The sequence below is a fragment of the Boleophthalmus pectinirostris genome, unplaced genomic scaffold (genome assembly GCF_026225935.1).
Source record: "Boleophthalmus pectinirostris isolate CB_2022bp ecotype Guang Dong unplaced genomic scaffold, ASM2622593v1 HiC_scaffold_8, whole genome shotgun sequence".
NCBI lineage: Eukaryota > Metazoa > Chordata > Actinopteri > Gobiiformes > Gobiidae > Boleophthalmus > Boleophthalmus pectinirostris.
Genome location: NW_026571515.1, coordinates 27709529 through 27725280, shown reverse-complemented (window position 1 = coordinate 27725280; position 15752 = coordinate 27709529). Strand labels below are relative to the sequence as shown.

Below are 15752 nucleotides of genomic sequence, written 5' to 3'. Positions count from 1 at the left end.
TATGGTCTTATGGTCCATTCTAAAACCATTCAGGAAAGATCCAATTCTGTCATATTTAAGTCTCGAAAGCTGCAAGATCTAGTTTCAGTATGAGCTTCATTATCAGCTAGAGGCCATTTGGGTTTCAGTTTGACAACCCCAGAAGTTATCAAACTAAACGGTAAATGGTTGCATTTTTATATAGTGCTTTTCCACCTTCAAGGCTCTCAAAGCACCTTGACAATAAAACAGTTTCAAATCATTGGTGACATTTTTTGTTTCAGTGCATTTGGCCCTGCCTGGTTTCTGGCACATATTTACTCCATTACATAACCTGCAATCAGTGCTATACACAGAACCAAAACATTATGACCCCTGAGAGGTAAAACAATATTTCTATGGCAACTGCATCTGTGGGTGGGACACTGTACACAACAAGAGAATTATTTTTACAGAAGAGAATAGGTGAACCAAATATTTACAGTTTGGTTAACAAATTAGCAAACCCATTGAACTATTATCATGACTTTTCCTCAACTTACATCATTCCATTAAAACATCTATTGTGATTGCTTTTGTCACTAGTGCAAAACCAGTTGAAAATAGCAGACTACAATTTAATGTCTGTTTGCCAAATCCAATTTCACCAGAGCAAATGACTCGTGACGCCTCATTACTTAATTTAGAGTAATTCATTATGATTATATGATCAATGGAAATTAATTACAAGCTATTTGCTCTGGATTGGTATAATATGATCTCCATGTAATTAAACAGCACATGCATCTTCTCTAGTGGTTTATTTTTAACCACAGAAATTAAATGATGATAAGTGTCTACAGTTCAATATGGCTGCAACAATTAATAAGCTAATTGTGACAGAGCATAGGCGTATTTTGAGAATCATAATTGTTATTCTAAAACAATATGAAAATACCATTTCTGTTTTTCATCAATAGTGCGCTTAAATAACCATATTTTGATCTTAATATGGTCGATAATGTAATAAAAAATGTGAATGTACAACAGGAAAAAAATTGAAAAAAAAATTATAGTTGACTAATCAACTGCTAAAATAATCATTAGATACAGCCCTACAGTGTGTCTTGAAAATCATTTAGTCCTGTAAGTGAGGCTAAGTGTGGCGCAGCTGCTGTGGTTGCCATTTGCAAATTGATCAGGTCATAAATCTAAGTCTTTGCTGAGCCTCGTCTTGTGAGCGGAAACCTTTAGACAGATTGCCAGCAGCACAGACAACTACAGTAATCTGCTTTAGAGTCTGGCACAGTCTGAGCCTGGTCACATGTAGGCATCAAACCACCAGCAGAAACAGGGGCACCCAAGCAGCACCATCCTGAGACAGCATTTTCACAAGCCCCATAGGAATAACACTGCGCCAATAGTCACTGCTTGCCATAAATTACTGTCATATTAATCAAATACTGGGACTACATTATACATTTTTCATGATGAGGATAATAAATATTGTACTACCTATTCTAATTCTGCAGAATTTGAACTGAACTTGTTTTGACAACTCTAATGGAAATTCTCGGGTTACAATACACATTAAATAGGACTAAATATTTTAATACAGTTTCAATTTCAGTACAATTTTCGATGACAATCTGTTATCAATGTGCTAAAACATGTCCTTAAATGTATTAATCGAGGCTTAAGTATCAGACAAATGTGAAATGACTTTAAATGTATCCACATATGACACTTGATTTTCTAATTTTGCATATCTTCAAAACAACATTCACAATATTCTGTATTTTTCGTTAATCAGCCCACCTCTACCTATAAAATGCAATCATAGTATAAATGTTATACTACTGAGGAAAAAGACTCTTATTGAAAATGTATATTCAGTTTCAGCCAAGATCAAATAAAGCCAAACGCTGATAGGTTTAAACTTGAAAAGTAGTCTGAGAAATGTGGGGCAGGTGTGCGTAAGGATGAAGAGAGCCAGGCCCTGAAGGTCTGTGGTGGATTCAAAGTGAACTCCACTGCTCTGGAAATCAAAGCCTCTTTGAGCCGAGCGTACTTCTGTTCAAATCCAAATCTAAAACACGACTTTATACAAAGCACCACATTTTCACAGACACACTGTGAAATCGCCAACAAGAGCTTTCTGACAAGACAGCTTCATCCTCCTCCTACAAACCTGTAAAGACCAGGAAAACAACCAGAAACTTTGTAGATAGACAAACAAGAACTCTCATCAGATTCTATATTTGCTAAATTTCTTGTAATTTTCAATTTTCTAAACATTTAACATTTTGTGGTGAGGGAGCTACAAGATTAGAACTAAAATATGGTGGGATTTAGGTTTAAAGTAATCCATACAAACATCTCAGCAGAATGGAGGGCTTAACGATATTCAAACACTGGTAAAGCAATTCATTAAGACCAAACTGCAAGCATTAAAGACTCAATTATAAACCAGACACACTTAAGACTTTTACATAAAAGCAGTTATTCAAAGAAAACCTAAAAAGCAACCACTGCAAAACTAATTATACCCTGTTAGCAAACAAGGACAGCCTCCTATCATGCCTTTGTGGATGAGTACTCACTATCTCAAAGCTGTGCCAAAACAAGTAATCTTATGTCTGCAGTCAATACAATGTGTGTGAACTCAAAAACCCTGTCATTTCTGTTTGAGAAAAGAAACTGTCAAAAGCGACCACCCCATTCTTGATAACAAGCATGAAGCAGACACTTCCACACTTTGCTTTAAAAGTGTAACCTCACATGAACTTTCAACAAAATAATATAATAATAAAAACAGCTTTTAAGAGAGTAAAGATGACACTCATACAAGATATAAAATGTCTCATACAAGATACAGCTCTAAAAATGTGCACCGCCACTATGGGCCACCCAGACCCAAATGTAAAGTAACTGTTTTGTGGTTTATTCTCAATACTTGTCAGAAAGTTGAAATTAGATTTTTGTTGTTGTTTTGTTTTGCTGTCTACAATTTTGCAGCCCTAAATGAAAGTAAATGCATATTTGCCCAGCTGTGTCAATATATTCTTTCAACACAGTATTCAACAGAGGTGCCGCATCAGAAAACATTAAAAAATGATACAAAATTTTATTTTAAACTCCCATGTGAACAGTAAGGAATGTGATTTTCTCCTCATTCAATCATTCAAACCTGTCCTCAGGGGACATAAGAATGATGACTTATTAATCAGCTTCACCTTCCATCACACCTGAGGGGAGAAAGAATATACTAAAAAAGCAGACCTGAGGTTAAAATAAAATTGATTCAAGAGACCTGTAAATCAAACTGGCTACATAAAAAATACATCAACAGAACATGGGTGGATAATGGACATTGCTACCTTGATAAATACACTGCTGCTATGTGGTATAAAATTGGTATTGTAAAATAGGCGTCAATAGCTCAGTTGGTATAGCGTATATCCACTAACCCACAGGTTGGTGGTGCACTTTCAGCTCTCACAGATGAATTGTGGTGTTGTTGTTGTGTCCTTGGGCAGCCCACCTTGCCCCTAGTGTCTGAGTACAATGGTGTGTGAATGGTTGAGTGGTTCCTTGAAGGATTGAAGTGCCTTGGAGGTGGAAAAAGGCTATATAAAAATGTGACCATTTAATATTGTGTACTACATCCTATATGCTCAGAAACAATAGCTACAGATGGTAACCTTCTTAGACCTCGAAACAACAGAGGAGCTGATTTTCAATCCTGTTACAGCAAATAAAGCCAATGCAATTTAATCTGATAATGGGATGCACTGATTTCATTCACTGACAACAAGGTCGAGTGCAGAGAAAACTAAAGGAGGGCTGCCAGGAGCATGGATCTTTTCACAGTAAGCAGACTGTACCAGACCACAATAAGGAGCACTGTAAGCAACGGATCATAAGTTTGAATTAAGTCATGAATCTCAAATGAAAAATGTCTACAGGCTGTATATTTCAAAGACAGAAGTGGGTTGAAGGGTTCACGCACAAGTGGATCTCTAAAATAAAACATGTTTTACAGCTATTTCAATAGAACCTTATGCACTTTATGAAAACTGATGTATACTTAAAAGGACTAGCAACTAGAGACTAACAGAAAAGGAACATACAAAAACATAACATCAGCGTGTAAGCCAATGTGGGCTAATTTATTCAAAACGCATAATTTGCCACATAAAACCCAAAAATATTAAAATTATGGACAAAAATACAACTACACCATTAAAAATCACCTGCTAGGGCTCATGTTACAGTGTCATCACTCTTTTATTTTCCCATAACTATTTTGCATTTACCAAATGAATCCAGATCTGAAAGCATCTATTCACAAGAAACCCTAAAAGCAATCACTGCAAAACTAATTATGTCCCATTAGTAAACAAAGACAGCCTCCTATAATGCATGTGTGGACATGTACTCACTATCTCAATAATGTGCCAAAACAAATCATCTGATATCTGCAGTCAAAACAATAGATATGAACTTAAAAACCCTGTTATGAATGCCCTGTTAGAATCATGTTACAATATCACACTTTTTTCTCATATTTACTTTGCGTTTGCCAAAGTTCTCCCAGTAGCATCCCTCATGCTCCTGTGGGACTTGTAAATTGTCTGGTACATTGGACAATGCTCTGCCAACGCTGTCAGAGGGTTGCCAGCTCCTTTCATGTAGCCCCAAAAGCCCATGGTAACATATTGACCAGTGAATGGCACACAGAAACAAAAGAGCTTTGTAGTATCTTTTATGGAAGCTTAACCTATACAGTTTGACCTATTAACCGTGATAGAGAACTTCCTGCGGGAATGTAAGGCCCACAATAGTCCAGTTAATCCTGAGATCCAACACGACAACAGACACTAAACACCGTATTCACCACTTTACACAAACAGTGACTCACCTTTAGAGTATGTTAAACAGCACCTACTGAACAGGACTAACAGCTACACATGTGGTTATGTTATACGTAAAAAGACATGAGGATTCCTGTATAAAGACTTTTTATATAAACTGAACACAAGGTATGTTTTGTAGGGCTCTTGATCTTTAGTCATTCAGTCAAGTTAATCAGTTGATGGTGACATGGTCGACCAAAATGCATAATAATTGACCAATAATTTTCTTTAAATTTTAAGGCTTTACATGGGTCAACAGCAGGGTCTGTAGCAAGTTGGCTGAAAATCTGCAAGTGAATTGTGAGTTTAGGCTGCATTTTCTCAGGTAAACACAAATTTTAAGGTGTTTTTCCATCATAGATTAACATTTTTACCATGCTTCTGTTTTGTAATTTTCTGTACTCAATTTACAGAAATAAATGTCACAACTGAACCTATGGAGATGGAAATGGAGATAATGGAGTTATTTCCCAGTCAACAGCACAGATACACTGATTGCAAAGACAGTACAAGTGTTATGGTAGGGTTAGCTCCAGGTCAGGAGGCAGAGCAGGTCGATAGCACTGGCAATCAGCGCTTAATTGCAAAACTGACAAGATGAGATAAACCAACAAGTGACATTCAGAGCCATTAGGTCATCTATAAACTGTGTTCTTTTAAAGAAAGCTATTTAGTTTCTCAATGCTTTTCACTGACAAACAAGACTAAAATCTCTACTGAACAATCAAAGCAAAGGCAAAGGCAATGTCAAAGTAACTTAAAACAATGGTCAATGAGAATGTTAATGCCATGTATTATAACCCTACACCAGGATTTATCCTAAAAACATTCTTAATTGTTTTTAAAAATAGCAAAAGGAAACACTTTACTAGTTAGTTTAGATCTATAATGAGTTGTAGAAATTATTCAGTCAACCCTCTACAGTTCAAATCTTTTTATTGTACATAAAATAGCAAAAGGTTTAATAGTACAAAGAAAAAGTAGCCACGAAAAAAAAACTGAGACCCCAAAAAAGGTAAGTCAGTATAGTAATTATCAGACAGGCCTAAGCTTAACTGCTTTGAGTCTAGACTGTAGGGACTATAGCTTCAAACAAAACCCACGGAAATGACTAATAACGCATATTTTGCACGGACAGTAACGCTTGGCTCCTTGTTGTTTAATGCTTACATAACGTATTGAAAGATTTAATGACTTTATTGAGATAGAAGGTGACATTGTATTTTTTTCTCCAGAATATTATGGGGAAACATGGATTACTTTTGTCATAAGTGGGTCAAAATCCCACTAAACAACTTGTACACTTTGAAGACCTGCCATCCTCTCTCATGTAACTGTATGCTTGTAACTGTAGTCCAGCATTGAGTGAGTTTTTGTGGTCTGCCTCATTATTGTAGGGGCCTAAATAAAGGCTTTGTGTTGCCAGGTTGGCTCTTAGAATGCTCCTATTTGCTGCCACAGTACAGTGAGGAGGAGAGGGACAGAAGAAGGGAGTGTCACAGCTCCAATGGCACACTGCAGACCGCGAGGTGTTTCCACGGAGACGAGGAGAAGAGCTGAACAATCTGAGCCACTCAAGCCTCTGCAAAAAGAGCCACTTCTGTACAGCAATTCAAGACAATTTCTACTGTCTGTGGACACTGGATATTTTGATCATTTAAGATGTGATTCTAGTGTAGTTTGGGGATAGTAAATGATGCTTTGCACAAAAGTAGTATAAATATAGAGTACAGCATAGGAGTAGAACATTTTCAAAGTTTTCAGGGCAGGACCATACAAGACAATTTTTAAGTGAAAACAAGACAATATTTAGACATGAATAAATAAGATACATTTTGATTAATTTATTTTTTATTTATTTTCCTTTTTTATCAGAAAATGCTGTATATCTTATGCATTATTTTCTGTAGTTGAAAATCAGATATTAATCAATACTAAAACTAGTACTGAAACTAGATACTCATTTAAGTATCAATACTGCAAAAAAAGACCACATGGTATAATACATTAATACTATTATTTTGTGTTGAAAATTACCATTTTGTCTAAAACACTTTTAGAATGAGGTATCTAAATTGATATCAAGTATCAAATCTATTCTATTCTATTAGTATCAAAAAATAGTATTGAGATTAACATTTTAATATCATGACAACATTATCCTAAGATACAGTATATTTTTGGCCACATACATTTTAGATTTCCCTTGTGAATCAATACAGTTTGTGTAAGTGTTCTTTTTTCCTCTCAAATTAACTTTTAATTATTTTTTTATTTTATTATTTATACTATTATTTGACACACTACCCAAATGCTTATCACCATTTTCTAATCCAAACTGGGCACATTATAAGTCCAAACTGCAAATAATCTTAAGCAACTGTGACTAGGCACCATATGCTACCTCCTTATATAAGAAAAGTTGGAGTCAACACATTACACAGGTCTGTTTCTAAACACACAGACCCTTCACAGGGCTTTAGCTCAAAATATCCTACTTGGACAAACAAAGTGCAGCCTGATCTGTGAAGGTATGTAAATCCCAGTTTGGGTCTGGCTCAGAAGCACAGCTGACCTCCTCTTCTCTTGGTGAGATCTTGGTCAAATCATTTTCTGACACCATACTTTTATTCTTGATTGAGTCATTTTACAGTGTAACCATGCTCTTCCTTGAGGAAAGGTTTTGGCTACTCTTCCACTGTGTATAGTTCTACAAGTGACAAAAGCTTTATGTCAGCAATCTTAGATATCTGATAACTGTTGTTTCTTGCAACACCCCTTCAGGTATGGTTTAGTTTTTCTCATTTTTGAGGTATATCCTTTGAAAATACCATCATTTGTGCAAAAGTTCATGTTTTGTCATTCCAATTAAACTTTAAATTATAAATCAGAAGTTAGGTCTGGATGATGATGATGATGATGATGCAATGAGTTTTGAGTAGTAGTTTACCCAAATACTGTTTTACCTTTACTTGAGTAATTTCTTGGACCACTGAAGTAATATAAATTTTAAGTAATGATATTTTAACTTGGTTATAATTTTGGCTACTTTGCGTACCTCTGACTAAAGCCCCCAGAGGCAGGCACACTTCCCTGTTTGTCTATCATTTACAGAGCTTGTTTCGGCACAGGCAGATCAGACTTGGGGCAGTTCAAACTTGTGGCCCTTAAAAGAAAAAAAATAGCCCTCGAGGCCCCTCTCAGCACTCAAACAGGAGGGCCTCTCAGTTTCTCTGCCAAGTAGCAACATTTGTTTGTCCTCCACGGCAGCTCAGCAGCAGACACACCCTCCACGTCCCGAGACGCGTCTGAGGGGGTTGGGAGAGCTGCTGTGGTGTAGTGCAACTGAATCAGGTCTCTGTGAAGCACACAAAGGGCCACAGTAAGGGCCAGGCTCCAGCTGACCTGCACATTTAGGGGCAGGTAGCGCAATCTCCAATTACTCATTTAAAAATGTTTTCTCAAATTCAAGCAAAAATGCCTTAACTGTTACCTTTTTGGGGCCACTACAGAAACATTGTCTTGTTTACTTTTAGTTTGTACTTTTGCACCAGATCAACTAATAACATTTTATTCTCATATAACTTTTTTCCAGATGCTCAAAGTCAAGTGTTTTCTTGCTGATATTTTTTAAATATGCTTTTTTTTTTTTTTTTTTCAATGTAATGTCAATGTAAATGTTTAGCTAATGGCGATTTCCAAAACAGAAAATCTAATATTTAGCCCAGCCTGTGAGCAAAAATATGATTATATTTGTCTAACCTTGTTTAAAACACGGTATGTCCTATTAGGCATTCATCTGTGGCTGACCTGCGGCTCTGGTCTGCAGGTAACGGCCTGCTGTTACCCATTCCTCAAGCTAATGTCCTTTTTCTCACATTAGCACAGAGGCAGCAGCAAAGCAAGGCTTTGCACTGTCTCCTCTGGAAACAAAAGGACTCATGGGAAAACACAGAGGCCACATAGGTTTGACTTTATAAATCCTGTGGGATGTGTTTAAACTGCACTGAAGCATGAGTCTACATCACTTCATCACTACTACTGCAATATTATGAGGTTGCAAAATATTACCTGTGGCCAACACAAGCCTGTCATTATGTATATGAGTGGGAGGAAGTGTAAGCTGCATTCAGTTGCAGTTCAAAACTACTAATAAATATTCATAAATTATTCATAGTTGAGCTATTTTCAAACCACAAACGTATGCAAATGAGAAATACAGCCTAGATTTATGATCAGTGTTTACAATGCAAAGCCAGAGCAGAGATTTCTGTCTTAATGAATGTGTCTTGATAACTACAATACCAATTGTTCATGAAGATGTATTTAATATTTCTTTGAACACTGTGGCCCATAGGCTTTATTAGACAGGGCAATAAAGAGTGGCAGACATTCAGCCAATTGTTGCTTGCTAAAAACATTATAAATTCATTCTTATTGTGAGGCTCTGTTCTGGGCTGGTAGTGTCTCTTTGGGACTAGATAACCTTAATGACACACTGTGGAACATTTCAGGCCAAGAGCACCTTTAAGTAAGGATTTTAGCTCTGAAGTGAAGTCAGTATCTGGGCATTTTATCTTCACCCAGGCAGCAGAAATCTACTGTTTTTAAGGGACATTATTATTCCTTGTAATAGTATTTGCATAAAACGTAAATGTGATTCTTCTGAACTTTCTCATCATCTGGCAGCACGACCCATTCTTGACAGTTCACTGCCTCCTTTCAGACCTCAAAGGCACAAATGAGCACAGAGTCAGGGCCGACCCCAATCCAGCACAGTCTTCTCAGGCCACAAAAATCACTGTGCATCAACTTCAACAACCTCTTTCCACCAATTCACAAAGATTAGTCCAGATCCTTAAGAGGCTTGCGAATTGTGATCCTTCAAACAGGGAGCACATTGTGATCTGCTCAGTCAAGAACCCAAGCCCAAAGTGTGGACCCTTTGTTCTGATGACTAATCTGACTATAAATATGGAAACTAATGCAACTGCGAACTTATAAGAATCGTAGTGATAAAGGAGTTTTTCACACCACAGCCTCTAAAATATGTAGAAAATGTTTTCTTTGCCTCAGTAGCAAGTCAGTGAAACAGCTGGGTCAAGACAAGTTAAAATTCATTTCCAAGCATGCTTTGACTGTCAAAACGTTATAGTCAGCTAATGTCACACTATGATGTAGTAGTCTGCCAGAGTAATACTGTACTAAACCATAAATATAAACTGAAAATGTGCTTTAATTAATCTTTTTCTTAAAGAGGGCTATTTTACTTCTCTGGGCTAACACAACATATTTAGATCACCATGTTACATTTTGTTGTTTGGAAAATCCTATATTCCCCGAAAAGAATATACTAACATGTTTTATAAGTTTCACTTTCATTTTTGATACTTTGATTCTCCCCTCCTTTGCTCTCTATACTAACATACAAGTTAATGATTGGAAAGAGGTAGTTTGGGACCAATGGCTCTTTGGATACTGAAAAACATCAACTTTTCATGTAGCTTTTTATTGACTTATCTCTTATTTATTGGTCTATCTGTATTCTGTATTCTGAATCATCTTTGCATTCTCTAACACAAGCTGTCTCACCTTATTATTACGCATTATTCTTTCAGTAAATATTGCCCCATGCTACTGTGACATGCGGCTTTACCTGCTGAGGAGTTAATAACGCCGCTCTTATCTTTAACTACACATAGCTGCACGACATTTTCTATAAAAACACAATTTAGCTGTGGACTCTGAAGGAAATTATGGCTTCAAAACTGCAGTCTGGTCTTGTGGAAGATAAATACAGCAATTATTGGAAATTTCATGTCTGACTTCTTTTATCCAATTCAAATAGACTTATGCATTAGGCTCACTCACTGCTGGCGCCTTTGTTTTCAGATAAAAACAAAGCGCTTTTTAGCATTTTTACACTACATGTCACTAGTCGCTTTCCACAAAAATACATAACAAATAATCAATAAAAGCATTAACTCACTAGTGTTGTAACAAAACTCACTTCTAATTACCAAGATGATAATTAAAAAAAAACACTACACAATAGAATGTAATTTTCAGCATTAAATCATAGTACTTTCTTTATATTTGGTCTGTAGCTGTGTAATCCCTCAGTCGTCCAGGCAGGTTCCATAGTGGTCCATGGGCGTATCCTACTCGATACCAAAAATACAATACCCAAATTCTGTTCAATGCTACAACTAGTATTGAAATATATATATTTACTCTATATACTTATTTGAAAAATTATCAGTAATGAAAACATAACTTAAATAGCCTGTTTCCTGAATAGTTTTGTTGCCTTGATCTATGAAAAACTACAAAATAAAAGAAGCAACAATAACTTCAGTATTGCGAACTCAACCTTGTTCTTAGTAGGAAAATCAAGTTTTAGTATTGTTCCATCATTATGTAGAAAAACAACTGATTGTGAATGGTGGTATGCAGATATGCAGAGAGCCGCCTGGGAACAAAGCAGTTATTGTCAGCTGTGAGAACTCGCATAGTTTAGAGTTTGTCATAACATACAAGCTGCATGACATGGGCCACAATGACCGCCAACAGACTGACGGATAGAAATGCAATGGTGACAAAAGGCTCAGGTTACTGCATCGTGGTGGTTTACAGGTTTGCATGCAAGCTATAATCACACAAAAACTTATGGGCAAAGCAAAAGTTAAAATCTGATGCATTTTTAAACTTTAAATTAACTTTCATTCCCCTGTTCTACTGTTAAGTCTACAATGTACAGTCAAAAGGTTGGACACACCCTCTCAATCAATGTTTTTTTTTCTTTATTTTCACTACTATCTACATTTTATATACAGAAGAAATCAAATATATCCTAATACTACTATTTTTTTTTTATTTTATATTCAAATCCTCAAGGTATCTGCCCTACCTTTTTTTTACTACATAACTTCATATATCTTGTTTCATATATTTGATGTCTTCTGTATGTATTTAAATGTAGAAAGTAGTAAAAAAAATTAATTTAACGAGAAGGTGTGTCCAAACTTTTGACTGGAACTGTAGTTAAAATAGCACTGTGTGTGTTATACTCCAACATAAACTAACCAATGTAACAGTGAGATCAAACATGATTCTTGGCCATTTCCTGGGGTACAACAACCAATTAGCATATGCCTCTGATTATGTAACTGGGACAAAACACAAAACAAAACAGCCATGTGATGTTTATGAGAACTATTGTTGAGGGCTGTCAATGGAACAGTGTGGGGTTTAGTTTAAATGCGTGGGAATGGCCAGGCTTATTTACCTCAAATTAAAGCAGCTGCATTACCTGTTTTACAAAAAGGAGTAAGTACGTTAATCTAACTACAAGCTCTCTTTGGCACATTGCTTGTAGGCTATTAATACAAATTTTTGGCTATGCGCACAGCTTTAGAAGAGCTTTTTTTACTCAGCAGGGTGGACAGCCAATGTGGTATCAATCCTACACTGCTTATGGCTCCAGCTTCCTGGTTTGGAATAGATAAAATCGTTCTACCCCAGTTTCAATAATAGTTAATGAACATAATGCTGCCAATGCAATATATGAAAACTTTCAAGAGGCTACAAGGAAGGTACTATATTGTCTATTAAACAACAGTTCTTTTTATGCTTTTCTCTTTTGTTTATACCTGCTTAACATGTTTCAGCAGCTTCCTGTACAGTACACCGACTCAAAAAGGAAAAATCTGACCTTTCACAACCTTTCTCTTGCAGTGTCCACCTGTTTTAATAGCATTTCAAATGGTGCAGTAATCCAAGTGAACTTGTGTGTAGGCTGAATATACCATGCATATGTTAAATAAACCCCAACAAAGGAAGCAGGGCCCCCAATTTGCTCTAGTTGGATCAGTTAATGCGATGATGAATGAGCCACGAAACTTCCAGGCTGCCTGCGTCTCTTTGTGTGAGTCTGTGTACACACAAGAAGCCAATGCAAAACTAAAGGCCTGGAGTTAGACTGGTCAAAACAGGGCATCCGCCAGCTGCCTTAACAGGGCAGGGAGGTCAAAATGTGGACAGTGGTGGGACAATAGACAGCAAGGGTAGAAATCAATAAAGAACAGGAATTGATTGGGAACATTTAGTGGAGGAATGAAGGATGAGGCGTGCCACTGGTGATGTATGGCTGCTCTAGTTCTCAGCAATGACAGAGAGAGGCACTGAAGAAGTCATGAATCAAACAAAGCAAACTATATGACACTAATCCTTCCTTATGTAAATGTTTTTAAGAAGAATAACTGTATAGTGAATTTACAATATGATAAGTATGTTTACATATTTTAGTGTATGTTTCCTTGGGTTTTTCTTGAAGACATTAAAGCAAATACCATTTTTAGAAAGCAGTGATTTCACTTTTTTGTGCCCTCTCATGCAACCCTCTTCAGTCAATCTATGAATACTTAACCTCACAAGCAAAACAGATCATTAACTACAATAAATACAATCTACAATGCTGCCATAAGATGATTAGAAAGAAGCCAAAGACAAACTGATATGATAAATCAATGTGAATTAGCTTTGCAATACAAATTTCAATATTGTGTGGAACCCTGGACACAATTTAAGAAGATAATATCTTGAAAGACATAAAAAGAACTTCAAATGGTTTCCTCAATAATTGCACGTGGTGACCTTTGGATGATTGAAGATAAGCTGCCACCAACCTGGCAATTTCTCATGCCTTTGCAGATAAGAACGTAAAGCCCAGCAGGTGCACAATCAACGCACACAAATTGTTACAGGATAAAAAAGAGGACCTGAAACACTGCTAGCATTAATAAAAAAGAGACATAAACCATTGCACTAACAACACAGTGGCTCTAAGGTGCATTCTCTGCTTCTGGACTTAGCAACGGGGAAAAATATATGGATGAAACCTAGAGAGTCTCATTTTTCACAGGAACCATATAAGTTTCACGGTGTTATTTCATTCAAGGGGTGTGACAGAAATACTGAAAAGCACCACAGTAAATCGCCTGCAGCATGGGGCATGCTGAAATGACCAGTGACTCAATACTCACTCACCTGCCTCTCCACTCCCTGAATAATGATATTAACAAACAGACTACATCAGGTATAGTTTCTATAAAATTTACTATATATAGGTGAAGAATGACTATAATAACCAATAGCCTACAATAGTGTTTAAAGTGTACTCTGCAGCAAGTAAATCCCCGGTTTTGATCATTTCAGTACTGTCCACTTATAGCTACAGTACAATGTATAGAAATAGCAGGAGGGTCCCTCAGAAAATAGTGGTTTATGTGGTCATGTAAGCCCAGACATGACCTGCCACTGATGCATTATGCTTAAGCCGGTGGTGATCACATCATATATTTTTAATCCAGCGACAAAAAACAGAGGCTTTTGAAGGGGATCATCTGCAATGCGTAGCCAACCAGCGCTGCCAAGCCAAAGCATTATAGGCCTATGCCTCTACTACTGTTTATAAAAATAACCATACGTAAAGAAGTAGGAAATAATGGAGAATATAAACATTTGTATAAAGGCATTTAATAATACAGAATACTGCTACAGAGTTTTTATAAATTATTTCAACTGGTGGAATAGAGAGAACGATCTGGAACCAAGAATAGACTGGATGATACGAGAGGTCATTTGGTGAGCTTGAATTATTTTTAACGTGAAGAATTAACAGTTCCAAAATAAATGTGGCCCTCGTATAATATAGTGTATGTAACCTCCTATTTATGTGCTTAGCCTGATGATAAATTAAAATGTTAAATTGCAGCGAGATGCACTTGCTGCGGACTGGCCACTCTGCCACATCCTTGCGCAGCGGACCATCCCTGAACAGGTTCCTGAACACGCATCCCAGTTTCGACCCAATAATACCAGCGCCAAGGTCATAATAACGCAGTTTATATCACTGTTATAGCAGAAATGTCCTCCGCGCTGCTATCCCACAGGACAACAGGCTAACCCAAGAGACAAGGCTATACAAATCTCCAGCTTAGTTACCTTTAGCCGCCTGCGCCGCGCATAACAACAGTCCGAGGACCAGTCCAGCGGATGCAAAATGTTTATTCCCTCGGAACCGCATCCCGACTTCGAGTTTGAACCGCGGCGAAGTGGAAACCGATGCCTCCTTCTCTCTTCTCCCCCTTCAGTCAGGATAGATGTGCCGTTTATAAACCAGAAGAATAAATCCGGGAGGTGCGTGTGCCTAAGATGGCCGTCGTGCTCAGTGCCGCTCTCCTCTCTGGTCTGTGCTCCAGCTTCAATCTGCGCTTCTCACAGGTTTGCAGGCTGATGCATTCAGGGACTGGGGGAAACGTGGGTGGCTTTGAGTAGGCTCCCTCCAGAGGCTATCCCCGGCATGTAGTGGCAGTGACGTATGACCCAATCCAAACAGACATATTGGCTTGCAGTGGATAGAATGAGGGAGACTTTAAGGAGAGGAACTTAGGTAAATAATGTCTGACTATTATTAGGCTATTATTATTCCCTCTTAGGTGTAATTGCATAGGCCACATTTGCTACATTGTATGGAAACAATAGCAACCATGGACTAAATAAGGGCACTATATTAATCGAGAATATAATAACCCTGTTACATTTGATTTAATAGAGAGGCTGCGTTCTTCAGAGGTCTGTGGCAGAAGCCTATTTTAGTAGCGAAAAACAATTAGACTATAATAGAAAGTGCAGTTTGGCTTTAGCAGTGACAGTAGGCCTGTATCGCTGGGTCTAAATTACCCTAGTTATACTGAAGTGCCTTAAATGCAAAAATAACAACACTTCAAGTTAAGCATTTTGTATGTATCTTCTTTCATTCCTTCAACACTTTATTCAGAGCTATAATACAAACAGACGCTCCAAATTCTGACA

The 15752-nt window shown here is 37.2% G+C and overlaps 1 protein-coding gene across 1 annotated transcript in view; it reads right to left on the bottom strand.

The window, feature by feature from the left end:
• The window catches only part of clstn1 (calsyntenin 1), a 41166-nt gene extending 26035 nt beyond the window's left edge, over positions 1-15131 (bottom strand). The window contains exon 1 of the mRNA XM_020929483.2: positions 14883-15131. Coding sequence (XP_020785142.1) covers positions 14883-14964 — 82 coding nt within the window. The 5' untranslated portion in view covers positions 14965-15131. The remainder of the gene's footprint in view (positions 1-14882) is intronic.
• Positions 15132-15752: the final 621 nt, after the last annotated feature.